The 25,950-nt window shown below is 43.6% G+C and overlaps 1 protein-coding gene across 1 annotated transcript in view; it reads left to right on the forward strand.

The window, feature by feature from the left end:
- Window positions 1-25,950, forward strand: part of CAMK1D (calcium/calmodulin dependent protein kinase ID) — a 203,884-nt gene that overhangs the window by 164,672 nt on the left and 13,262 nt on the right. The window contains exons 4-6 of the mRNA XM_081927849.1: window positions 11,839-11,977; window positions 17,117-17,243; window positions 22,924-22,999. Of these exons, the coding sequence (XP_081783975.1) occupies window positions 11,839-11,977; window positions 17,117-17,243; window positions 22,924-22,999 (342 nt within the window). The remainder of the gene's footprint in view (window positions 1-11,838; window positions 11,978-17,116; window positions 17,244-22,923; window positions 23,000-25,950) is intronic.

Here is a 25,950-nt window from a genome sequence, read left to right on the forward strand (position 1 = left end):
AAAAGGAAGAAGCTGGCAAGAGTACCCCATGTACCTTGAGCTTGCTGCAACTCTATCCAAATCATTTGTGGCCTCAATCTGAATAGTCAAGAGGATGTAGTTATCTGCCCACATATTCATGGGTACAGAAACTTCTTCCACGTGTAAGTTTGCATGAGCATAACAAACATTTTCCAAATGCAGAGCTTGCTCAAGGTACACCTCTGTTGCTTGCTTGTGAAAGTACTAAAATTGCTAGACACTGTACAAAATTTATAAATAACACTGGCTCTGCCCTCAGGCTTCCAGGCTACAGGTAGCGTTACAGAGGAAAGGAGAGGAAAGGGAAAAGAGAACCAATTGGGAGCAGAAAGGATGAATAGCTGACAGAACAGATCTGTGACAGGGTCTCTTTCTGCGTCCATTGAAAGGAAAGTCAGTGGCTGCTAGTGGAAGGATTGAGTGTCCGTGGCTAAACAGATGGGTGGAGAGTGTCGTGTTCTCTCTCCACATCTGGAGAGAACTGTGTGGGGTCAATGGGGCAAAAGGAAAGGGATCTGACTTTGCTCCCACAGTAACTGTGACTTCTCTGTGCAAAGCCTGAAGCTTTGTCTCTAGCTGCTCAAAGCCACTGCAAGGGCAGGAGACATTCCTAGCAAGGACTCAGGGGCACTGGAGCAGTGATTTGGCTCCTTTAAGATCCTTCCAGCTGACAGCTGAGATGTAAGGCTGATCTGTGACTCAGTGATCTCATCCAAAGTAGCAGCTTCAGGTACAACCATCCATCCAGATCAAGACCATCTGCATTTTTTTCTTCTGCAACTCAAGCTCAGCTTCACAACTTACGCAATACTTGCATTGCCTGGTGAATCATGGGCTGGTTCAGCACTTTGTCTTACTTTTCCCGTGCTGCAGTTGGGATGCCTGCCTTTTGCACCCTAGCACTATATGTGCATTTGGCCAGTTAAATTTACACCCCTAAATTATTAGCTTTTAAGGTTGAAAAAGTCCTTCAGGGACTTTCCCTAGAGCTTAATTGGGGGCACGGGGGTGGGGGGGGAGAAGATAGTTCATATAACCCAAATGCAGTGTGTTCGCTTCCACCCTAAAATTATGAAGATCTGGTTCCCTAATGTAATGTTACTTCCACCTAATTATTACTTCCTGTATCAACTGTTTTCACAGTGTTCCTAGGTCACAGCATACCTTGTGCTATTTGTGGCCTCCATCTTAACCGGCATGGAGATGCTGTTATGTGCCTGCCTATCTATGAATACAGGAACTTGTTAAGCACGTTTTCCACCTGCATAGGTGACCCCAGCACCGCTGTGATTGCTGGAGTGCTCAGGCTTCTTTACAGTTTACACACTTTGAATGTGTCACTGGCCCATGTAGCCCATGAGCCATGGTCCAGAAGCCCCATAGTCAGAATGTCAGATGTTCTTCTTGGGCAGCCTGCTGACTAGTCTTAAGCTAATTAGACATAAAGGTAGAGAGAAATGAGATGCTGAGAAAACAGGTAAGTACATAGCTAAATTCTGTTTCACAGAAGTAGCTCTGGTAAGCTGTTATCATGTAGTTAATGTTAACTGTCTCACATTCAATGATCTGCTCTTTAAAATAAAAATTGCAATACAGTATATCCAAGAATTTCTAATGAATAGAGAGATTCATTTATACATTATACATTGTGCAGTTTATACATTGTGCAGTTTATACATTATTTTTGAATAGATGTTAACTTAGCAAGTCATAATCTATAGAACATGGATCTCTCTGTGGATAAGATCTCAGATGAACTTCTGTAAACATGGGGAGACCTGATTAAAAGTTTCAAGATGTACAGCTAGAAGCTGAAAATATACGAAGGATGCAAACTTCAGTTATCTGCAAGGAAAATAAAATGTATTGGCAGAAATGGATAAAATCATAAGGAGAATTGCGGAGTCTCTTTTATCACAAGATCTTCTGTTGATATTGATATTGCGAGTTTTCCTGTGCAAACTCTTATCACCTTTAATCAACATTAATGGAAACTGCATTAACAACATACTCAAAAATTGAAGACCTGAGACACAAGCATATTGTTCAAGGATATTTGGTTCTCAATTCATAGAGTTATGTTTTCAGATGGAATCTAAATATCTCTTTCTTTCCATGTGTTTGTGTGTGTGTAAAATTCCTGAAAACAATATTTTTTCTAAATTGGGAAGCACTTTATTTTAGAGTTAAACTTGTAACTGTTATTTGATGGCTGGTGGCTGAAAACAACAATACTAGACACAGGGTAGATTTCTCCTTAAAGATCTCAAATATTAAGCACAGAAGATTACAGCAGTGTTTTGGCTCCTCCTATGGGAAACTGTTGAGAAGTACAAATACATTTTTCATTTTTGAATGGGACTAATTAAAAGAGCAGATGGGGGCGTATCACTTCATATATCAACTAAAGCTCTAAAATGTCACCTTAATTTATTAGAATAATAATAGTATGAATAACAGTAGTTGGCATTATACCTGTAAATGTCCTGCTTTGATATTTAACCTGTCTGTGGGTGACTTATGGCCTTCTATCTGAATGGCACGCAGCAAATGTTCTGTATGTTATGGAACTGGGTTTCTCACCAGTGTTACCAGTAATTTTCTGTATGTCAAGACTAGTTATGTGACATGGAATGAAAAGAATGCACTGATTTGCAAATGCCCACTAAAGAGGTAATGGTCTCTTTGGGGAGTTACAGAAATAGTTATGGAATGTACTTACCTGGGGAAAGAGCAAAATGCAAAGCCCTTTTGGTGAGGCTTGGGGGGAAATCCTAGGAGCTGTATTCTCTTCCTGTGCTAAAAGACAGACTGTGACAGACTGTGGCAGACTTCATTTCTCATGTAGTCATCAACCTCAGTTATGGAGAAAGCTAGTCTCGTATTTTCAGGCAGCATCCCTCTTGCGTAAGATTGTCATACTCTTAATATCTAGGAGTCAAGATAACATCTTCCTTGGAGTGGTTCTAGTCAGTGGCGTAGCGTGGGTTGTCAGCACCCGGGGCAAGGCAAGTAATTTGCGCCCCCTAACCCGTGGATTTTAGCACTCGAGTGCGAGCGCGCCCCCCCCAGATGTTGCAGCCGGCCCTCCTGCACCCCCCCCACGCTACGCCACTGGGGCTGGGGCGAGCGAAGGAGCCAAGGACCCCCCCCCCCTTAAGGCTCAGCAGGAATTTATTAAATTTATTATTTGCGGAGCCCCCGCGAGCCGAGGCAGCCGAAGCCCCCTCCCCTCGGGCGCCTCCCCGCCCCCTCCTCTCCTTGGGCTGTAGGTGGAGTCCGCGCTCCGAGGCGCTCCAGATCCGGGCTTGGCGAGCGCCTCTCCTCCTCCCGGCCGGGTCCGGGGGCTTCCAGCCGCGCTCCGTCCTCGCCCTCCCCCACGGCTGAGACTTGCGCTGAGAGCCGGAGCCAGCGGCGCCCCCTTCCGCCGGGAGACCCTTGCCCGCCCGCCGGCTTCCTCTCGGAGGGTTTTGGGGAGCGCAGGGCGCGGCGAGGCCCCTCGGAGCTCTCCTCCCTCCCAGTCGGCAGAAGCAGCCGCCGCCTGTGGCTGGGCCGAGGGGATGGCGGCGGCGGGGTGCGGAGGCTGCCCATGCCCAGCCAGGCGGCGTCGGCGCTGCTGCAGCGGCTGCTCCTCCTGCAAGCAGTGAGTGGAGCGCAGCGGCGGCTGCGGCGGGGAGCCCGGCGGAGGAAGGAACTTGTCCCTTCCCTCTGGACTCGCGCCCCCCCAGATGTTGCGCCCGGTGCGGCCGGCACCCCTGGCACCCCCACGCTACGCCACTGGTTCTAGTTGTGCTAGTTTTCATAAGGACCCAGGTATGCAAACATGTCAGGTACTCAGGTGCAAGAGATGGTGAATACCTGGAGCTGACAGGTTCCCTCAGGAACTAATCTTTCTCTCAGAACACATGTATGGTACTGCCTTGTATTTCTTCCAAATCCCATAGGTCTAGTTGGAAGGTACACCAAGGGTCATCTAGTCCAACCCCCTGCACTGAAGGAATCTCAACTAGACCATACAGCTTCCAAGGAAGGAGAGGCCACCACCTCCCAAGGGAGTCTGTTCCCCTGCCAAACAGCTCTTCTCAACGCCACCCACCCCCAAAGCCCCCTGTCCTGGCGTGACTCATTCTGTTGCTAGGCATAAGCACATGTAACTGGAATAACCACATATGGTATTGCTTCCATGTATATCCCTTTCCTCTGTTGATTGCTCCATGATGAATTTCAGCCTGTTTTCCTGTAAATAATAATAATAATAATAATAATAATAATAATAATAATAATAATAATAATAATAATAATTTATTTATACCCTGCCCTCCCCAGCCAAGGCTGGGCTCAGAGCGGCTTACAAGCAATAATAATAACAAGATGAATGATTACAACTTAAAAACAAAAATAAAATACAACATTAAAATAATGGAACATTAAAATATTAAAATGTAGCCTCATCGCAGGAGGAGAAGGAAAAGAAAGAGGGAAGGAATCAAATTGGCTCCAAGCCAAAGGCCAGGCGGAACAACTCTGTCTTACTGGCCCTGCGGAAAGAAATCAGATCCTGCAGGGCCCTGGTCTCATGAGGCAGAGCGTTCCACCATGTCGGGGCCAGAGTTGAAAAGGCCCTGGCTCTGGTTGAAGCCAATCTAACTTCCTTACGGCCCAGGACCACTAGGGTGTTGTTATTTATGGACCTTGAGGCTCTCCGTGGGGCATACCGGGAGAGGCGGTCCCGTAGGTCCGAGGGTCCTAGGCCGTGAAGGGCTTTAAAGGTCAAAAGCAGCACCTTAAATCTGACCCTGTACTCCACCGGGAGCCAGTGCAGCTTGAAAAGCACTGGGTGAATATGCTCCCATGGCAGAGACCCCGTGAGGAGCCTCGCTGCAGCATTCTGCACCCGCTGGAGTTTCAGGGACAGCTTCAAGGGCAGCCCCACGTAGAGCGTAAAGCAGCATGCATGATGATGGAAGTATAAAAATAGCTTTGGGGACAGAGAATGCTTAGCCTTAAGGGAGTGCAGTGGGTGTGGGGAGAGCAGAAAGTAAAGGCATCCGCACCTGTCTGGTGAAAGTGGCTTGGAAGAGATGTGGCAAATAGGTCTCCAAACTGCTGCCGCCACATTGTAGAATGTGTGTTAGTCGTCCCCCTCAGACTTGCCAATGCTATTAAGCATTTGGCTTCCAGCCAATCCCAGGCATGTCCAGCAACATTTATTTACTTATTGCATTTATATTCCACCTTTTCTCCAAGGAGCTCAAGGGTGGTGCACATGGCTTTCCCCATTATATCCTCACATCAGCCCTGTGAGGTAGGTTAGGCTGAGAGACCATGAATGGCCCAAGAACACCCAGTCTGTTCCATGGCTTAGTGGGAATTTGGACTCTGTTCTCCCAAGTCCTACAAGCCATCTGCTGAACTACACTCATCTCACCCTGAAGAGGAAATGGTCACAAAATAATAATAATAATAATAATAATAATAATAATAATAATAATAATAATAATAATTTATTTATACCCCGCCCATCTGGCTGGGCTTCCCCAGCCACTCTGGGCGGCTTCCAAAAGAATATTAAAATACTGCGATACATCAAACATTAAAAGCTTCCAAGAAGCTTTCCAGGAAGGATGGGAAACACAGAACACACTAGAATGGTCAGGTTCTTGCTGTATAGCCCTGCTGGGCACCTGCTCCACTTACAGACTTTTTTGTGAGGAAATTGCTGAAAGGAAATGCTGAAATGACTTAAAGGACAATCCTGAAACTAAATTCTTCCATGTGGTTTATATGAGTGCACAACTCCATAAGGAAAACCTACACTGCGTTGCAGTGAACAGGCAACCTTTTTTATTACTGATGGGGAAAGTGTAGTTGGAAATAGGGATATTATTTATTAAAAGTATCAAACATTTTACCTTGTGGTCATGTACTGTGCAGACCCTACTGAAGAAGAACCATATCAAGACAAATAAAAATCACATATACTTTTGTTTAGCAATCCCCAACAATAATAATAACAATTTAAAGAATCCTTGTTCTCTCCTTCTCCTCCTCCTCTTCTTCTTCTTAGCATATTTTGGAAATCTTTGAAGAAGTCATGCTCACCTGGTACCATTAAAATATTTGTGTTTCTGCTGGTGATTTTATTTCCTAGTCCAAGGACGACGATGATGATATTTGCTGCTGGGCTTCAGTCTGTTCTCATGCATGTTCTCATGTTTCAAATCCCACAAACCTTTGAAATTGGAGACAAGAGAGGTGCCTTTGCATTAACAAAATGTAGAAACAGCTTTCCTTGTCTACCTTTCAAAAGGAAGTGAATGCGTACTGGCCAGCTTTCCATTACATTTGTCTCACATTATTTTAAGGATATACAAGGATTATGCCAAGCTGCCCTATGAACAGGGAAGAAATATGGAATGGGATTTGCCCCCCCCCCATGCTGAATTTCAAAGACAGATGAATGACATATTTCCTTTTAAAGAAAGAACAAATATTTGTACTCTAAAAGCGAATGCAGTAAAAAGAAAAAAATAAAGGAAGTTCAATTTCAGCACTTCTGCTAATTAAAGGTACTGTAAGACCTTGACTGGGACGCAGGTGGCGCTGTGGGTTAAAGCCTCAGCACCTAGGACTTGCTGATCGAAAGGTCGGCGGTTCGAATCCCTGCGGCGGGGTGCGCTCCCGCTGCTCGGTCCCAGCGCCTGCCAACCTAGCAGTTCGAAAGCACCTCCGGGTGCAAGTAGATAAATAGGGACCGCTTACCAGCGGGAAGGTAAACGGCGTTTCCGTATGCGGCTCTGGCTCGCCAGATGCAGCTTTGTCACGCTGGCCATGTGACCCGGAAGTGTCTCCGGACAGCGCTGGCCCCTGGCCTCTTGAGTGAGATGGGCGCACAACCCCAGAGTCTGTCAAGACTGGCCCGTACGGGCAGGGGTACCTTTACCTTTACCTTTCTAAGACCTTGACTGAAAGTAACCAGCCGTTCATAGATGCTCAGGAAGGCCTCTTCTGGGTTTAATCTGCCAACTCTTGTGGCTGCAACTGGGTAACCTTGTGGGTAGAATGAATGATAACAGGGAGCAAAGCTTGGAAAAACACAGAGCAGATGCCAAGTGAGAGGTTATTCAGGTCACTGAAGCCTTAACCTGGAAGTATTTTTATCCCGGATTAGTCTGGAGGCACCAGTGAACTATCTCTGGGAGAGAGTTGTGCTAGGTGCTGCACAAGCCATTCTGCTTCACCCTTCCCCTCCCCGGGCACCCCCAAGCCAGTGGCTCACTGCCAACAGCACCCCCAGCCTCCCAGTTTGAATCACAGTAGATCTGGAAACAGAAACCACAGTTTTAAAAGCCAGGAGCCTTCCCTGAGAAGCTTACAATTTACATTTAAGCAGGGGATGAAAACAGCAAAAGGAAGGAGAAAGAAGCAAGAGATGATTGTGACCAAATGCAGTTACACCTACTGGGACTTGGTTTCATTTGAAGGTAAAGAATGCTAGATTAAGCCAAAGACATTGTGTAAAGAAAGGAAATTTATGCAAAATTCGAAAGAAAAGGAGTGGTGGCACCAGAAAGAAGTTCTGGGAGGGAATTTCAGACAGATGAAGTGATGACAGTAACATTTATTTATTTTTAAATGATGTTGACTTGTACAATTTGATATCTAGATTATCTTGGTATCAGTCAGCAGCTGCATTCCCTGTCTCCTCTACTCTCTGGAGTGCAGCCTGCCTTTAGGAGAGAAACACGTCTTGTTGCCTAGATGATGCCTGTGGTGTATCCAGAGACTAGATTTGGGGAAGGCGGCCGGTGGCAGCTTGTTCTGCCCAGGGCTCCTCCACGTCTGTGAAAACTGAATATCCACAGAGCCCAAAAGATATGTGCCCACCTCAATCCAAAGTTAGGTAAAGGTAAAGGGGTAAAGGGACCCCTGACCATTAGGTCCAGTCGTGACCGACTCTGGGGTTGCGGCGCTCATCTCGCTTTATTGGCCGAGGGAGCCGGCGTTTGTCTGCAGACAGCTTCCGGGTCATGTGGCCAGCATGACTAAGCATGGCGAACCAGAGCAGTGCACGGAAACGCTGTTTACCCTCCCGCTGGAGCAGTACCTATTCATCTACTTGCACTTTGACGTGCTTTCGACCTGCTAGGTTAGCAGGAGCTAGCTAGGTTAGCAGTCGCTGGGATTTGAACCGCCGACCTTCTGATCGGCAAGTCCTAGGCTCTGTGGTTTAACCCACAGTGCCACCCGCGTCCCTAAATCCAAAGTTACTATCTTTTTAAACATTACTCCAGTCACTTGCATAGCACCAGAGTCACTGCTAGCTTGAATCTCCTTCAAGTAATCACTCTCAGCTTAATTACATTCTGTTTTAACTCACAAAGGTAAAAAAAAATCCAGACTGCTTGATAAGTGAATGTCCATTCAGATTTGATAGCAACAACAGCTGCAAGGTGGATACTGTCTACAAGGAGATGCTCTTATTGCTGCAATAAAGAGAAAAGCTTTCTTCCATTTCTTACTTGGCAGGAAACCACGTTTCCTGTCTTCAGTGAAAGAGCATTCAAGTCCATTTTCTTCACCTTGAACTCCCTGTGGCTGGTCATAAGACCACGGTAGTGAAGTAAAGGTAAATCATTCTGCCAGAAGCATTTCATCCCACAAACAGGAACTCAAACCTCTAGCTAATTGTAACATATCCCTGGTTCTTACCTGCATTCTATTTCTGGCTTTTGTTATAGGAATTGGATTAGGAAGTAATGACCAAGACCAATTAAACACACACAGAACAGAGTAGAATAGTGCAGACACCAACTACTGAACTAGTCAAACCAACCAAATTCACAAATCACATATGACTAGACAGAGATAGGTGTCCAGTCTCAGAGATCACCTGGCAACACCACTTGCCATATTGAGACAAAAATGGTGAACAGAAGAGATCCTACATGTACAGAAGTAATCCTCAAACACTTCACCAGCATATTTTGGAGTAATTACAAGCTGTTTAGCCAGATGTTAACAGAAATAATTTACTTCTTTTATATCACCCATGCTGAATCTTTGGAGTATAACGAAATAAATATTTTAATATGTATATTTCTCCATTCTACCCATATTTATATATATATACATTTCTCCATTCTACCCTCCTGAATCTTTGTGGAGTACAGCATTTAATTTAAATAAATAAATAAATAACACAAGGTGTGCAAAGTTGGCCCCCAGATATGACAACTCAGCAACTAATCAGTCATTATTGTGGTTCAGAGAATTATATCCAGTATCAAATTATTTACACAGAGAGAGTCTGGTGCCACAGTTTCACATACAGTGGTACCTTGGGTTAAGAACCTGAAACTGTTCTTAACCCAAGGTACTATTTCTGGGTTAGTGGAGTCTGTAACCTGAAGCATCTGTAACCCGAGGTACCACTGTATTGGTGCCTCAAAGGCCTGCCTGTTCCACTCAGTCTTTTATCACAAAGGCTCACCAACATACCTCACATACAAAACGGATTGCCTTCTGCCTGCTGGCTTTCCTGCAGGGAAGCTTAACTGATTGAGAGGAAAGTGCCTCAGGAAAACCCACTTTCTGCTGCTGCTGTTTGCAATTCTTTTCTCAAGAAGGTGAAAATTATATGCAGTATTTCGAAAGAAAACCATGAACCGCAAAGTGATAAAACAGAACTCTGGAAGGGAAATTGAGTAAAGAGCAGCTTTTAATTAAGTGGATTTAAGTAGTGGGGACCCAAGGGTCCTCTAGTCCACCCCCTGCAATGCAGAAATCTCAACTAAAGCATCCATGACAGGTGGCCATCCAATCTCTGCTTAAAAACCTCCAAGGAAGCAGCCCACAACCTCCCAAGTCTGTTCTTCATTTAAAACACTTCTAGAACTCCTCATTGTGTTATTCCTTGTAGAACAATGAAAAGTCATATTTTAAGTTTCCTATTAGGCCACTTGCATTCTAGTTACCTTTGCACAGTATTGTCCTTCCTCTGCAGCAATTGGCAGGTGGTGAGTAACCATGTTCACAACTATTAGCTTCTTCTGTGGTCTGTGAAGGACATTCTAAGCCCAAAGGTAACACAAGTAATAGCACATTGAATGATGGCACTCTGAAGTGAGTGGGGATTCATTTGCTCCTGTTCTTGAAATACTAATGCTGCAAAATCTCCTGGGAGATGAGGAATGCCAGTTGCTCTAAGCATCTCTTCACATCATGCAATACACCCAGTTTCCCCCTGTGCCTTCAATTTCTGGCTTGGCTTGCTCCTTTGGCTGCCTTTCTCTGAGTATTTGGTGGAGTGCAAGGTCTTTTCTTGAGCTTTTCTTGAGGGCTCAGGGGAGGGAAGTAAGGAAAACTCAGGAGAGCCTGATCCCTTGGTAACATTACGGGTAGAGTTCAGTTTTTCCGGAGCTGTCGCTAGAGGAGAACCTGGTAAAAATGGGGAAGACAAGTTGTGTGAATAAGAAAACACAGCTAGTGACAAAACATAGTAAGGAAGGGGGAGCTGGCATTGGCTAGCCAAAGTAAATGTGTTGATTCACGTTGTCAGTCAGAAAGTAAATAAAATATCTGACAAATTAGCATGCTGTCTATGACTTCACAAGGAATTCTGTTCACAAGGTGCCACAACACATTCCTCCTCCTCCTCCTCCTCCTCCTCCTTTGCTACCAAAAGCTAAGGGCCAGGCTTGCCACCAGAGCAACTGCGTCCCTCTCAGTTTCCCTCCAGTTGGAGGGCAGCTGAGGGGGATGTGCCAGGCGTGCGCCAGCCCTGCACTGCTTTTTCGGGTCACGTGGCTCTGGCACCCTGCATGTGCAGCCCATAACGCCCTGCCTTTGCAACCTTGAGCTCCGGCTTTCTGCCCCAAAGGTAAATGGCAATCCACCCCTTGCGCACCCCCCTAGCTATGTCGCTGCTAAGGGCTAATAATATATATATAAAACATTTCAAACATGGAAGGCACTTTCAGGCAAGAACTCACATGGAGTTCACATGTGTTCTGTGTCGTTTGCTGGTTGTACATGGTTGTATTTTTCTCTGTGTCCTCATGTTGTACAGCACATACAGAGCAAAAAACCTGGCTAAATGGACTTTGAAAAGATACCATCATGTATGAACCAGCCTCAAACACAACTTCTCTTCTGGAACTAGAAATCTACAATCTCTGCTTCTTCCCAACCCCTTCATTGTGTTTCTAATTCACCAATCTTCAGTGAGTTTAAGCAAAAATGTGAGCATCGTCCTTGATTTGCTGAAATGTGATTTGGACTTTTAATACATTATTTAAGTTCTCTCTAAGTACCAGGTGAACATATCATTCCATTATTAGTAGTATCAGTTGTGAAAAATTTCAGATGAATCATTTTAATGCAAAACACTTTTCATATTTTGAAGCAGTGTGTGTGAATTTTGCTGTTATCTTCTGACCTTTTCATTCCCATTGTTTCCCCATTGAAATCAGCATCAATTTGAATGCATGTACTGTATTTTCTAGGAAATCATAGAATCATAGAACTACAGGGCTGGAGGGAATCCAAAGGGTCATCTAGTCCACCCCCTGCAATCACAGTCAAAGAATCAATATGAAAGCAATGTAGAACAAACAAGGAAGAATAATAGAAAAGCTCATTCGTTTTAGTAAATGGGGAAATTCCAGTTCTCAGCTCTGTTTTATAATCCTAATCTAGATCAACATGAATGTATGCATAAGAAATGGCTAAAGAAAGGATTCTATTTCTTTTAACGTTCCTGCCATGGTTTGTCTAACCTATATTAACATTACCATGCCTTATGGTTTTTTACAGTGTGTCCGGAGGTGAACTATTTGACCGCATCGTAGAGAAAGGATTTTACACTGAGAAAGATGCCAGCACTCTGATACGGCAGGTGTTAGATGCTGTGTATTATCTTCACAGAATGGGCATTGTCCACAGAGACCTCAAGGTAAGGTAATTTGCTAACGGGACAGATCTATATTATACCATCAGAAACAGCTGTTGACACTATAAGCCTTATTCTTTCTCAATTTCTTGTTTCAAAGTTTTCCATGTCTTTGAGAGTAGAATCAGGTGTTCCAAAAGGCTGTCACTAAAAAGAACAAGACCATGTCTAGTTCTCCCAATCCTCTAATGACATCTGATGAAATTCAGACTTCCATTTCTGGCCACAGACATGGAAGTAGCAGCCCTGAGGCTCTCTGGAGCCCTGGGGAGGCCTGGTTGGCGGGAAGTGGGGAGAGGAGGCTAATCTGGGGAGTTTGGGGGGGTGATGTGAACCTGCGGACACCCTATGAAGCCTGGAGGTGGAAATCTTTGCTGGAGGCATGACTCCATGCCAGAGAAAAGCCTCAGACACCGGTTGCATGAGTGACCGATCCCCTTTTATTTCGGATAATTGGTTAAAAGTTTAAAAGGCACCCTTATTGATATGGTGTTGAAAAAGGTTTCAGGAACAATCTTGTTGTGTGTTAGTGAAGTTTGAAGGATGTTTACTGCTTCATTTGGAGCTGGGTCTGTTTAGTCTGGAAAAGAGGAGACTGAGAGGAGATAGGATAGCCATCTTCAAATATCTCAAAGGTTGTCACAGGGAAGAGGGAACAAGCTTGTTTTCTCCTGCTCTGGAGGGTAAGACTCAAACCAAGGGCTTCAGGTTACAAGGCAGGAGATTCCAACTCAACGTTCAGAAAAGCTATCTGACAGTAAGAGCTGTTTGGCAGGGGAACAAATCCCACAAGAGGTGGTGGACTCTCCTTCCTTAGGGGTTTTAAAGCAGAAGTTGGATGGTCATCTGTCATGGATGCTTTAGCTGAGATTCCCGCATTGCAGAAGGTTGGACTAGATGACCCTTGGGGACCCTTCCAACTCTACCATTCTATGATTCTATGACTGGATTTATCAAAAATATGTTATAGTTAAATAATAGTACTAGCAGTAACTGAAATATGAACAACTTATGGAAAAGGGTAAAGGAAAAAATAATGATAAAATGTTAAACTATTTTAAGTAAAGGATTGGAAAGTAGAACAAAGTATGTGCTATGGTGCAGCAAGAAGGGAGGGGAAACACTGCAGAAACAGGGTGGGAAGGCAACTTTAAATTTGTATTAAATTGTATTAATTGGATGTAAATTCGTTAATTTTTTTGAAAACTAATGAAAATTGGTTGGCAAAAAAGAACCATCTTATGAAATTCACTGCACGGTGCCATGCCATCATACAATATGTCCCCTTTCTACCACCCTGCACTAGTGGCTGGCAATTCCATGGGGTTTGGATCCATATTAAATTAGTTTCACTTTGTACTATTCATTGAATCAGTGGGACTTCAGTCATGACTAAATTGCCCCATTGATTTCAATGGGACTGAAATCAACAGACGTCTGGGTCCAATCGATGATGTCTTTGGTCCTTCCACTACAGGGGTGTTCATTTGGCGTCTGGCTTCTTTTTGGTGCCAGGAGAATAAAATACACCTTTTAAGCCAATCAGTTTTGATTCATGCTGGAATCTTAGCTGTTCAGCAGTGGCGTAGCGTGGGGGGTGCCAGGGGTGCCGGCCGCACCGGGCGCAACATCTGGGGGGGCGCGAGTCCAGAGGGAAGGGACAAGTTCCTTCCTCCGCCGGGCTCCCCGCCGCAGCCGCCGCTGCGCTCCACTCACTGCTCGCAGGAGGAGCAGCCGCTGCAGCAGCGCCGACGCCGCCTGGCTGGGCACGGGCAGCCTCCGCACACCCGCCGCCGCCATCCCCTCGTCCCAGCCACAGGCGGCGGCTGCTTCTGCCGACTGGGAGGGAGGAGAGCTCCGAGGGGCCTCGCCGCGCCCTGCGCTCCCCAAAACCCTCCGAGAGGAAGCCGGCGGGCGGGCAAGGGTCTCCCGGCGGAAGGGGGCGCCGCTGGCTCCGGCTCTCAGCGCAAGTCTCAGCCGTGGGGGGGGGCGAGGACGGAGCGCGGCTGGAAGCCCCCGGACCCGGCCGGGAGGAGGAGAGGCGCTCGCCAAGCCCGGATCTGGAGCGCCTCGGAGCGCGGACTCCACCTACAGCCCAAGGAGAGGAGGGGGCGGGGAGGCGCCCGAGGGGAGGGGGCTTCGGCTGCCTCGGCTCGCGGGGGCTCCGCAAATAATAAATTTAATAAATTCCTGCTGAGCCTTAAGGGGGGGTCCTTGGCTCCTTCGCTCGCCCCAGCCCCAGTGGCGTAGCGTGGGGGGGTGCAGGAGGGCCGGCCGCAACATCTGGGGGGGGCGCGCTCGCACTCGAGTGCTAAAATCCACGGGTTAGGGGGCGCAAATTACTTGCCTTGCCCCGGGTGCTGACAACCCACGCTACGCCACTGCTGTTCAGTTTGTATTGTTGTTTTAGTTTTTTGTTTAACTTCAATTTAAATGTTTAAGTAAGCACTTTGGGAGCTAAAGCATACAATAATGCGTCTGCTGAATGAATGAAATAATATTATGGAGCGGGTTGGGGCGAACTAAACATGACCCAGTGTCATACATAGTGTGAAACTCTGCAGAAGGCTCTCTCTTATTCGCACATGGGTCTCGTGTCTCATCAGCAATACCTCTGTGGCTACAGATGCAGGCAACTTTAAGAGACTTTTAGCATTTCCCTGGATGTTCATGGGGAAACCTTCCCATCCTCCATCATGACCTTCCATGGTTATTTATGATTGTAGCTGTTTGTGCCATAGCAGCTGGTACTATAAAAATTTGGGACACTGTATTGGCAGGAGTTCATGCCTGTTGGGAATAAAAGGAGTGTGAGGAGAAGTTGGGCTGTTCGTAATTTTACATGTCCTGTTTGTTAGACTGTTAGTTCAATTCAGCTCAAGAATTAGTTGCTTAGTATCTTCTTTGCAAACCCAGGCTTTTCCTAAAATAATGTGATTTGCAGGAAATAGCTTATAAGAATTATTCCTGACACAGAAGCTCTGAAGAGCAAACTCAAGTAATTCAGACAATGGTCTGGATAAGCTATTTTAAATCTTCTACACTTTGTACCTAAAGGAATTCATTGCTATGTTTTTTAAACAGCTTAAGCTTATTAGCAGCACATGCCAAAGAGAACTATGAAATGTGACTCAAAGAAGGAGCATGAAAAGGAATTAATTTGCAAATGACTTGGGAGTTTATATAACGACCCAATAATCCTGAAAAGTCTGTGGCTGCATCCACAGACACCTGAATCCACCCGCTAGAGATGCCTGCCTGACTTAGGCTGCAAGGCAAAGTTTTGAATTCTATCATAATATGATGATAACACCTTAAATGGTGGTGCAACTCTTTACATCAGCTTTGGGTTTTGACCAGGAAATGCAGCAGTATTAAATCATTCCATCTGTTTCTTGTCATTTCTTGGAATCTCCTGGCTGGAATATATATTGGGTTTATAAAAGGAAAATGTAAAATTATGGTAGGAATTTGTACCACTTTCTTGGTAACTCTCTCCCTAATGTTATGGGAAATGCTGGCCACCTCTCTGTGCATGAAAGGAAATATGTTCCAAGGCCTAATCCTGCAAGGTAGCTTCCAGGAACACACTAAGTTCATTAAACAGAGGCTGCACAGTGTCTGACCAAAGAAAAGGACCCTAAACAGTGGTGACGTAGCAGACCCAGAAGGAAAATCAAAATTCTCCAAAGTGTTTATGTTAAGGAAATGTTTCATTGGATGTTAATGAATTATTAAAAGAATGTGTAGCAGGTTACACACTCCATAGCAGATCAGCCTTTTGGGGGTTTGATGTTGATCTGAAGCCAGATTTGCATGAATATAACTGCCTGGCAATTTAATGGGAGGTTTTACTTCATACCAGGAGAGAGAGAGAGAGAGAGAGAGAGAGAGAGAGAGAGAGAGAGAGAGAGAGAGAGAGAGAGAGAGAATACAGCACCTCTGCTCCACCAAACACTTTCAGTCCCCATTTTTATTATTTCAGGTACTCAGCATCCTTTTCAATCACTTGAACACAAATGAATATAGGGATACAATTTTATTGAATACAACAGATTGTTTTTGCTTCATTAGCCATACCTTTGCCTCCATGGGTGTTTCTGCCTGTATAAATGTTTCTCTCAAGTAGTTTGTCTGTGTTTCTATACCTTGCTACTGAACCCTGCCTCTGTATGATGCCAAAAGAGGCTGCACAGAACCATCTTGAGATGAATTCAGTGTTTGTGAAGTGTACCTGGGTACCTTTTTAAGCCAGAGGTTTGGCCGCAACTCACCACTTGTCCCCAGCCTTCAGTCTGGTCCTGAAGGGGGGGGGGCAATGTTGTGTATGACACTGTTGTAACATGAAGAACTTGCTTCCTTTCAACCGGACCTAGAAGTTTTCTCTCTCTATAGGAGTCCTTGGTGAAACTTCATTGCAATTGCATTATTGCTGCTGTTTGTGCCTCAGAAGGGCTGCAACACACACACACACACCTGCCATGTGGTGCAATCTGTGCCAGATGTTCCTGGAACATATTAGGTAAAAAAGGAGGTGCAGGTGCATCTTGGCTTGAAAGTGAATAGATGACCAAATGCCGCCAAACTTTAGCCTTTTTTCCAACCAAATTACTAAATCTTTCATGCTTGTGTGATGGGCAGAAATCCACAGTCTTTGATGTGGAGAACACTCCTTCTGTTGAATGTCTGCTTCACTGCAGCTGTTAGAAGCAAAGGAGTCTGGTCAGAAAAAGATGACAGCCCACCTTACCTAGGATGACTTAAATGCAAAAGAGTGTGAGGCTCCTCTACCTTTTATAATTATATGGAGAGGGGAATATCATCAGCTACTGTTCAAATCAGTAGCACCTGAAAAAAATCCCACCTTCTGTATTGCTGTTAAAGGTAAAAAACAAAAAAACTACAAGAGACACGACTAAGAGTTCAAGAGCCTGATCCCCAGTTGCAACTGCTCACACTACTCAATTACATCCTGTGTCTCAGTGAGTTGTCACAAGACATTTTCATGCTAAACCACACGTCTGGCAAGCAGAGATTTAAAAGAATTATTATATTAAGAAACTGGATGGCATATGAAATAGAGATATACATTATTTAACCCAATATTCATGTCTCAGGTTTGTTTTCTTAATATCCCTGCAGCCTGAAAACCTGTTGTACTACAGCCAAGATGAAGAATCTAAAATAATGATAAGTGATTTTGGACTGTCAAAAATGGAAGGTAAAGGCGACGTCATGTCCACAGCATGTGGCACCCCAGGATATGTCGGTAAGCATGCTACAGCATAATTTTCAGGACTAGTTTCATGTGAATTTTCCACCGATATCCCTGGCATTTTTTGCACTGGTTCAGACTAGAACAATTGTTTATGGTAAGTCACCAAGCCACATGCAGTCCAACAGCCATATATTGTTGCCTCAGGGAACCTATTTAAGACTTTTGCTTTTGTTGCCTTCCTGGAAGTAAAGAAACGGGGAGGGGTATCAGGCACCTAGCAAGCCACAATTCATGGTTGATGGGTAACGTTTGGCCTTGGCTGGTCAAGGCTGTAAAGGCCTCTGGTACCAACAGTAGTTTCTAGGAGATGATTTGTTCTGGGCTTATGACACAGGAGGAAAGGGTTGGGGAAAAGCCTTCCCCACATGTTCTGGTCCCAATCCTGTTGCCCCTACAGCTTTTATCTAAATGTTCACTCATCTAATGTACCATTTAGTTTCACTCTTAGATGTTGAAGATAATTGGCTAGATTTGAGAGGTGTCTGAAACTTGAAGTTACCATCTCCTAATGCACATCTTTGCATCTGCCAGTTCAGTTGTAGCATTTGAACAAAGTTACAAAGATGCATATGTACAGTTTATATATCCTGCATTACATTTTGAATTAACTATAAAAAGTCATATATATTGTATCTATAATATATGAGATGCTTTTATTTTGAGGTTTCCAATTAATATTTCTCTACTTGTAGTTAATTGTCTTTAAAAGGCCTGTGATTTTGTCTGGGTCAAGGCTAGCTAATGTGTTGCCCTCCAGATGTTAAATTATAGCTCCCGTCATTCTCAACCATTGCCCATGCTGGCTGGGACTGATGGGAGGGAGTTCATAAACTCTGGAGTGTGAACATGTAGGCTATCCCTGATCTAAGTACAAATAAGCTCCCTGAATCCTTGAGAGCTCAGGAAATGTAGTCAGGATATAATATTTGCCTCAGAAGTCAGCACCCTAAAAATCTCTGTTTGCTCTTTGGGGCAGGTTGATGGTCCTCATTTTTATTATTTGCTTGCATGCGTGGTGCCATCAATGTGCAGCATAACAATGAGAAAACCGGTCCCTGCCCCGAGGAGAACCTGCAGTCTAAAAACCAAGAGAGGGAAAGGATAAAATGGAGAAGGGATGAATAGAGGAGGGATGTACATATGTTCTGTTACTCATCCTTAGGCTTTGCTTCCATGGGCAAGGAGAGCTATGGACGGACTTGTGTAAAAGGCTTCATGAGTGGGTTTTGCCATGGCTGCAACATTGCATAATAAAGGGCTCAGCCGCACTTGTGCCACGGTTTCTAGCCACAGTCCATGATTTGTAGGCACAGACCCAAGTGGTGTTTTTTCCTTCCGCTTTCCCTTAGAAAACCCACTGTTTATTGTTGAATCAGAACAAAGTAATGTCAAGCTGAGGAAAACCCAACTGAGGGGTGAGCAGCAGGTTTTCCTAGAAAAAATGGTGGGAGGAAAATAAATATGCCTACAATCACAGATCTGTGCGTTGAAATCATGGCAGAAATGGGAGGGTGGATGGGCCCAAGCAATGCATTATTTATAAAGGTCACAAAATTCAGCTTTTGTTGTCATAGAATTTGGGGTGCCTACATGTATTATATTTACATTTAGTGTTGCAGAGTGCATACAGTACTATAAAAGTCCTCCAGCAATGTCAGATCCAAGAGTTCCAAATATCACCTAGTCAAGGCTACACAAAGAGGAAGTGCATGCTTAGCTCAAGCCTGTTAGGATTTTATCCTGCCATTTATTTAAAACTGCTAAAGAAAGTCAGATAGGCATGTGATAGTACTTTCACTGAACCAATCAAAATTGAAAAATGGAACAACTTCTTAATTTCACAGAACTCTTCGGAGGGCAAAAACTGGTATTAATAGAATAAAAAGGAGGCAAATAATCTTGTGGTGGGAGAGAGAGACAGAGACATAGCCAAGAATCCTGGCTATGGATTCTTGGCATCCTGGAACATGCCAGTGCAACTGTTCAGCCAATGATACATGGTCTTGGACCATGTCACATGCATCCTCCTGGCAAATTCTGGGAATTGGCTAGGAATTTACCACAAGTGTACAATCTGTCAGGCATAAGACTGCACACAGACATGCATGTGCACATGGTAACTGTTTTTCTTGGTAATCTTGAAACATAGAGCAGATTTGATATTGCTTAAAATTCTGTGTAAGGATCATACCAACACATGTGATATTATTTTGTGAAATAGTGTACAGCTTATACCAGATTAGATTTTGGAGTTAGTTTGGTTTTGTGAAATTCAACTAGAAACCTTCTTTCTGAAGTTCAATCTATGAGCTGCATAAGAGCTAAGAAAGCTCATTTGAACAGTTCATATTGCTTGCTTATCTTTCTTAATTAAAATGTGTTGGGGATCATTGATCAGAAACAATATGTCTCTAACAAGCATCTCTCTCTCCTCCCCCACTTCATTCTCTTGATTGAAAAGTGACAGAGGATGAGAGCTTTTTACTTCTATTTTCAGAAAATAATCCCATTATATTTTCTAAAACAGTAGTTGATGTGAGAAGGAAACAATGTTTTGTGGAAATAGGGAGCTGCTGAGAGGATTATTTGGAGTCATGTCAACTGATGATTTGAAGTGATGCTGACTGAGTCTCCCTGTATTATTGACAACAAAAATAGATACGTGAAAGCCCTATGAAAAACTCATTTTGCTTCCCTTGGAATTTTTCTGATGTTTGACTCCATTTTCCGCTCCTTTCTCTCTTGTCTCCTTTGTTTCTGTCTCTCAATTTGTAAGCCTCTTGAGGCAAGGAGTGGTTATCTCACACAACATTCATTGATGACACAATATGAAGCAACAATAACAGATAAGTGCCATTTACAGATAGGTAGCCGTGTTGGTCTGCCATAGTCAAAACAAAAAAAATTCCTTCCAGTAGCACCTTAAAGACCAACTAAGTTAGTTCTTGGTATGAGCTTTCGTGTGCATGCACACTTCTTCAGATACCATAATTGTGCAGTGGCAGCATGCAGGAAGGCACAAGTTCCCTACCCCAATCCTTAGTTTTTGCTTGGCGTTAATTCCTATCACTTTGTGACAGACAGCTAGCCCTGCTTCTGACAGCCAAGGCAGATCATTAGTCAGCTTGCTAGAGGGGCAGTGACAGCTGTCTCTCTTAGATCCCTTTGCAGGTGAGGAAGCATATCATGGTGACACACTGCACTAGATTGTTGTCTTGTCCCAAATCTTCCATTTGGCAGCACACTGCTGCATAACTGTCAGGATTTCTTAGTGATCAGTGTGAATCAAAGCTGTTGTGAAACGTGTCTTTTTCAAGTTTCCAAAAGTTTTGTGTTTTGTTTTTTCTTGGCAGGAAATTGATGGCCTTCCACCCCTTTTTTCTCCTTCTTGTTTTTACTTACCATCCTCTGATCTGATCTGTCAGATGCTGCTCATGAGTATGATTCACAGTTTAAAAATAAAAACTCTTTAAAATCTTAGCATTTCAAATGGTGGACGTGGGGCTCATGCCAGGAAGGTGACAATCAGGAGTGGCTCATATCCATTAGCAGGTGGAACACAGGACTGACTCCCCTCATCCATCTGTCAGCTGTTGGCTCAGAAATGCTTGAGATGGGAGGAGAGGATTTTGCCACTCCTTTGCAGAAGCAAGCATTTTCTTCCTTGTCTAAGCCTCAACATATATACATAAATAAGAAATATAAAGTTTATTTCTCAAATGTTTCTGACCAAGGACATGAACACATAAAATGGAACCAAGTGATTATGGTGGCACAATGGGTCAGTGTGTCTGACTGTTAACCAGAAGGTTGGTGGTGCAAGTCCACCCAGGAATGGCTGTGGGCAGGTTTTCTGCATTGCAGGGGGGTGGACTAGATGACCCTTGGGTTCCCCTTCAGTTCTACGATACTATGATATTACTTGGCTGCAATATGAAGTAGTGCTTGCAGAAAGTGACACTGTGATAACAGTAATTTCCACCAACCATATTTCATCTTACATTTCTAAAATGTGCAGCCCTTCTCCTTACTACTCTGTTTGGCTGTCCACCACTAATGCCTTAGCTAAAAACCTGCATTAAGGGAAAGGCTGCAGTACCAAGGCAGAGCATCTGCTCTGTGTGCAGCAGAGCATCTCAGGTCAGTCTCTGGCATCTCCAAGCAGGGCTGGAAAAGATGGACTCTCTGGAGAGCTGCTGTCAATCAGAGTAGACAGTGCTAAGCTAGAGTGGTCTGACCTGGTATAAAGCAACAATCCTAAACATGCTCACTAGAGAGCAAGTGCAAGGAAACTTAAGAGGGACTGACTGCTGAGTAACTATGCATAGGATAGTGCATTTTCCAATGCACCATTTCCAGTGTTTGATTTCAGTGCATTTCAGCCGGTTGTGCACATTATACAAGTGTGGAAGCAAAAGAACACAGAGAATAGAAAAGCAGAGTGGATAGTGGATAATGTGTGGATCTATGCAAGTTAAAGAGCCCTCCAGTCCAACTTCTGCTTGCCTGTAAGAGAAATTGTCTTGAAGATTCCAATGACAGATTGTCTATCCAACATGAGATAAAGAGACCTGAATTTACCAGTCTGTCAAACACATATGCATAGCTTCATGTGAGACTTCACTCTTAAAAATAACCGTCTCAGCAAGTGGCCTGTTCATGTATTAGTGCAATGCTAGAAGATGAAACTCGTATGAAACTGCAATTCCTCATCATTAACTGATAGTTCTGTAATGTTTTTATATGTAAAATGGGAAGTATGATTTTAGGGGGTTCCTTTCTGTGATATTATGAGAACAACATTGTAGAACATCTTCCATTTGCACATATTTCTGAGCAAGAAAAATTTATCTGCACTGCAAACTTATATCAGTTTGTAATTGTTTAACTGTCATGACTTCCCTCAAAAAAATATTGAATTGTAGTTTTTGTCAAGGTGCTGAAAAAAATATTAGCAATTCCTTGATCCTTTCACAGAACTATAGCTCCTAAGGTTCCCCGAGGAAAGGGAATTACTATTAAACCAGTTTAACTCAATACTGTAATTAGTGTAGATACGCTCATAGTGTCATAGCTACCTTAATTTAGATCGTAAAGCATCTTGGGGCAGAAAGCTGACTTTTTACTTAGGTTTTTCTGTGACGCACACTGAAAATCAGAGATGGATAACATGGTGCCCTTCAGAGGTTGCGGTTATTGACCTTGCTGGATGGGGCTGATGTGAATTGTATTCTGAAACATCTGGTGGGGGCCATGTTGGCTACATTGATGGAACCCCAACCAATGTTGAGTGGAATTCAACATAGGGGTATGCATGTGGAGAATGAAGCCCACTCATGCAACATGGCTTTACCCTGTTGTCTCTCCCCATGTGCCCGCCTAACCTTCTTTGGGGGTTCCAGCAACCATCAGAGCAGATTTTGGAGTTGTTGGACGAAGATATTTAAGAAAATCCCAAAATGTGAGTGGACCTTGTTCCACAATATATATAATGTCTGGCATTTCTGAGGTTCATAATTCCAAGATTATATTTCAGTGGCAATTGAATAGAGCAGGGGCAATGTATGTTAACTTCAGTGAACAACTGTTGAGTTCTGTGTTTGGATTTTGGCTCATTCATTGGCTTTTGTGACATTTATGGATTTTCCTTCCCTCCCCCTCCTTCTTTCAGCTCCTGAAGTTCTTGCCCAGAAACCCTACAGCAAAGCAGTCGACTGTTGGTCCATTGGAGTTATTGCATATATTCTGTAAGTAGTATCAAATGAGGTTACACTAGTGATTTCATTATTAATCTCAAATACTTTCACACACAGTGTGCCACATAATAATAATTAATAGTGGGTTGTTTGCTCAGTGACCACCATTTTCAATCAGACCCATGATCAGATCTCATGTATCATTCCGTTTTTCTAAAAATCAGTTTTCCTGAATGGGATGAACAGCAGCTTGAGGGGGGAGGCAATTTTCACCGTGAAAATGGTGCAGGAGGAAAGGCTTAACCCTGCTTCCCATTCTGTCCCACAGCCAAGGGACCCCATTGAGGTGGACGTTCTGGTCAGAGATCCCATCTGATCAGATTTGGCCCTGAGTCTCTGAAGTATTTTAAGATGTTGCCTCACACTGCTATGCTTTTAAGCAACTGATATGTTAATGTTTTTATTATGATCATTGTATTGTAGCAGACATTTTCACTGATTAGAAGCTGCCACGAGAATCTGAACTGGATGGTTTAGCAGAGTAATATTCATAAATAAATAAATACCATATGTCCCCTGATAGAACTGGACTCAGAGCAATGGGGAAAGAAGCTAATTCTGGCTTAGTGCTTTTTTTATGCACGGTTGAATATATTGTAGATTACAAGTTCAAAAAATGTTAAAAACCTCAAACAAATAAGATGTGATAAGAAATACTAAGGTTGCTTTACTGCCAGCCCTGAATACTTCATTTTAATCTTTATTATTATTCTATATTATTATTAAGTATTATTATTTAATACTTTATTATTATTCTGACCCCCTCCTCTGGCAATCTGCACAGAATTTTGCTTAATGGTTGCCATCAATTTGATTTTAATTAATTTTATAATGAATGTTTTTAGAATGTTGGATTATTTTGATTGTTGTTAGCCGCCCTGAGCCCAGCTTCGGCTGGGGAGGGCGGGATATAAATAAAATTTATTATTATTATTATTATTAATCATATCCAGTTCTCAGCAGCTTTATGATCAGACTTTTTAAAAAACAGAAAATTCATATTGTATGCTTTCAGCAGCTTGAAACTTCCTGTTATTCCATATGTCACATTCATTTTATTTTATTTTAAAGCAACTACATTGAAGGGCCCAGATTTTTTCCCTGTTACAATTTGTATATTTAAAATAGGAAGATTCAGCCCATTGCGGGTGTGGAGCCTGGGATTCCCACAGGGCATAACAGAGCCCTGTTCCCTGCCCTGCACCCATCTTATGTGTCAGGGAAGGGACCGCCTTCTCAGTGGATCCTTGCATCTTGCCATCTTGCATCCACTCACTCAAGACGTCTGAACTGTGCTCCTTGACCACACAGAAGGGAAGGCTAGCAGAGTACCTACTCTGTGTATGCACCTCAAGAGGAGTAAGATGAGAGGGGTCTGTTACGCTCTATGACAAGAGTTCCCAGTTGGTAGCCTGCAGACCCCAGGGGGTTTACGTAACCCACCCAGGGGGCCATGGCACCATTCATATAAGAAAAAGAGATACCCAAATTTTCAAAAGTAGGGGGTCCATGACTTGGCTTCTGAAAAACTGGGGGTCCACAGTACTTTGCCAACTGGGAACCACTGCTCTACGAGATCTCTGCGCTTGGGGGTTTACCTGCTCAAAACTATGTTGTTTATTCTGTTCACATACAAATGTACACAGAACAATTTCAAGCTTGTCATATATATTTCCCCCCAGCATCAATGTGTGAATATTAATCCACCACATAGTTAATCTATTACCAAAATCTGAGGCGATTACCTAAACTATCCAATTGGTAATATGCCTCTGAAAACTAGTGGCTGGAGCAAGCACCAGAGAAATGGTGATTACCGTATCTTTAGGTCTGCTTATAAGCTTCAGCAGGCTGGTCTGAAGTGATAGCCTACCTTGGATTATTGTCTCAGCCAAATTTTGTAAGGGAAAGTGGTGATTATATGGTTATAGTGCTACAAAGATCAAGTAAAAAGCTGGTTGTTGGTTGCATAATATTATTGACAGAAAACTGTCATCCTCAATTATACACTGAGAGCAGATCTATTGATTGCTCCAGCCCACAACACAACTGCCAGGGGATCGAGAGATAATCACCCAACGATCCTACATGAAGATGTCATATGTTATTGGGGAGGGGGAGAAATGCTCAAACCATGTCATTTAAAAGTCATTTCCTCTTCACTAAGAATTCTGAAAATTATAGTTTATGGAGTTAGGGAAGTTAGGGCATCTCTTCAAGTTACAATTCTTAGGGGGGAAGCTGTGACAGTTAAAGTGGTAGAAAGCCATGATGGGTTTGTGGTGTTGAAAAACCATGACATCCTCCAGAATACTCCATATGATCCCTCCTTGCAGCACCCACCCTCTTTTGCCTCTCTAGCCTTTTCTTTCCCCTTTGCCTTCTTTGCCCGGTTCTTCTCCAGCTCCACCACATCCCTTCTGCCCTGGAATCTGGACAGCGTGGTTTTTAACATGCTGAGCAGCAACTATTTTGTTACAGATCTCAAATCAGTGTGCTACACAAGTGATGCTTATTTGAAAAATGGAACTCAGAAAAGCAGTCTTCTTGTCTTCCAGATTAATGTTTTTCAATTAATGCCCTTTATCTAGAACTGAGGGAGGAGGCTGAAGGCAAGCAGAGAAACCATCACAGCTCCCAAGAAATCCTGTCAAGGCTGATTTTTACTAAGTGGTCCCTTGGCAAAAATATTGTGAAGAATGACTGTCACTTTGTTTTGTACATGACAATTCTTGAGCTGACTCTCAATGGAAATATTGGCATTTGCTGTAGGAGAGAGAGAGTTGTGTATTGTTCATTTAGGGCTTATCCCCGTGAACCTTTTGCCCCACTCTTTCTGGGCAGAGCTTCAGTGCTCATAGCTGTCAACGTTTCCCTTTTTAAAAGGTAAATTCCCTTATTCCAAATAGGATTCCTCACAAGAAAAGGGAAAAGTTGACAGC

This window comes from Podarcis melisellensis (genome assembly GCF_964234715.1).
Source record: "Podarcis melisellensis genome assembly, chromosome: 10".
Classification (NCBI taxonomy): domain Eukaryota; kingdom Metazoa; phylum Chordata; class Lepidosauria; order Squamata; family Lacertidae; genus Podarcis; species Podarcis melisellensis.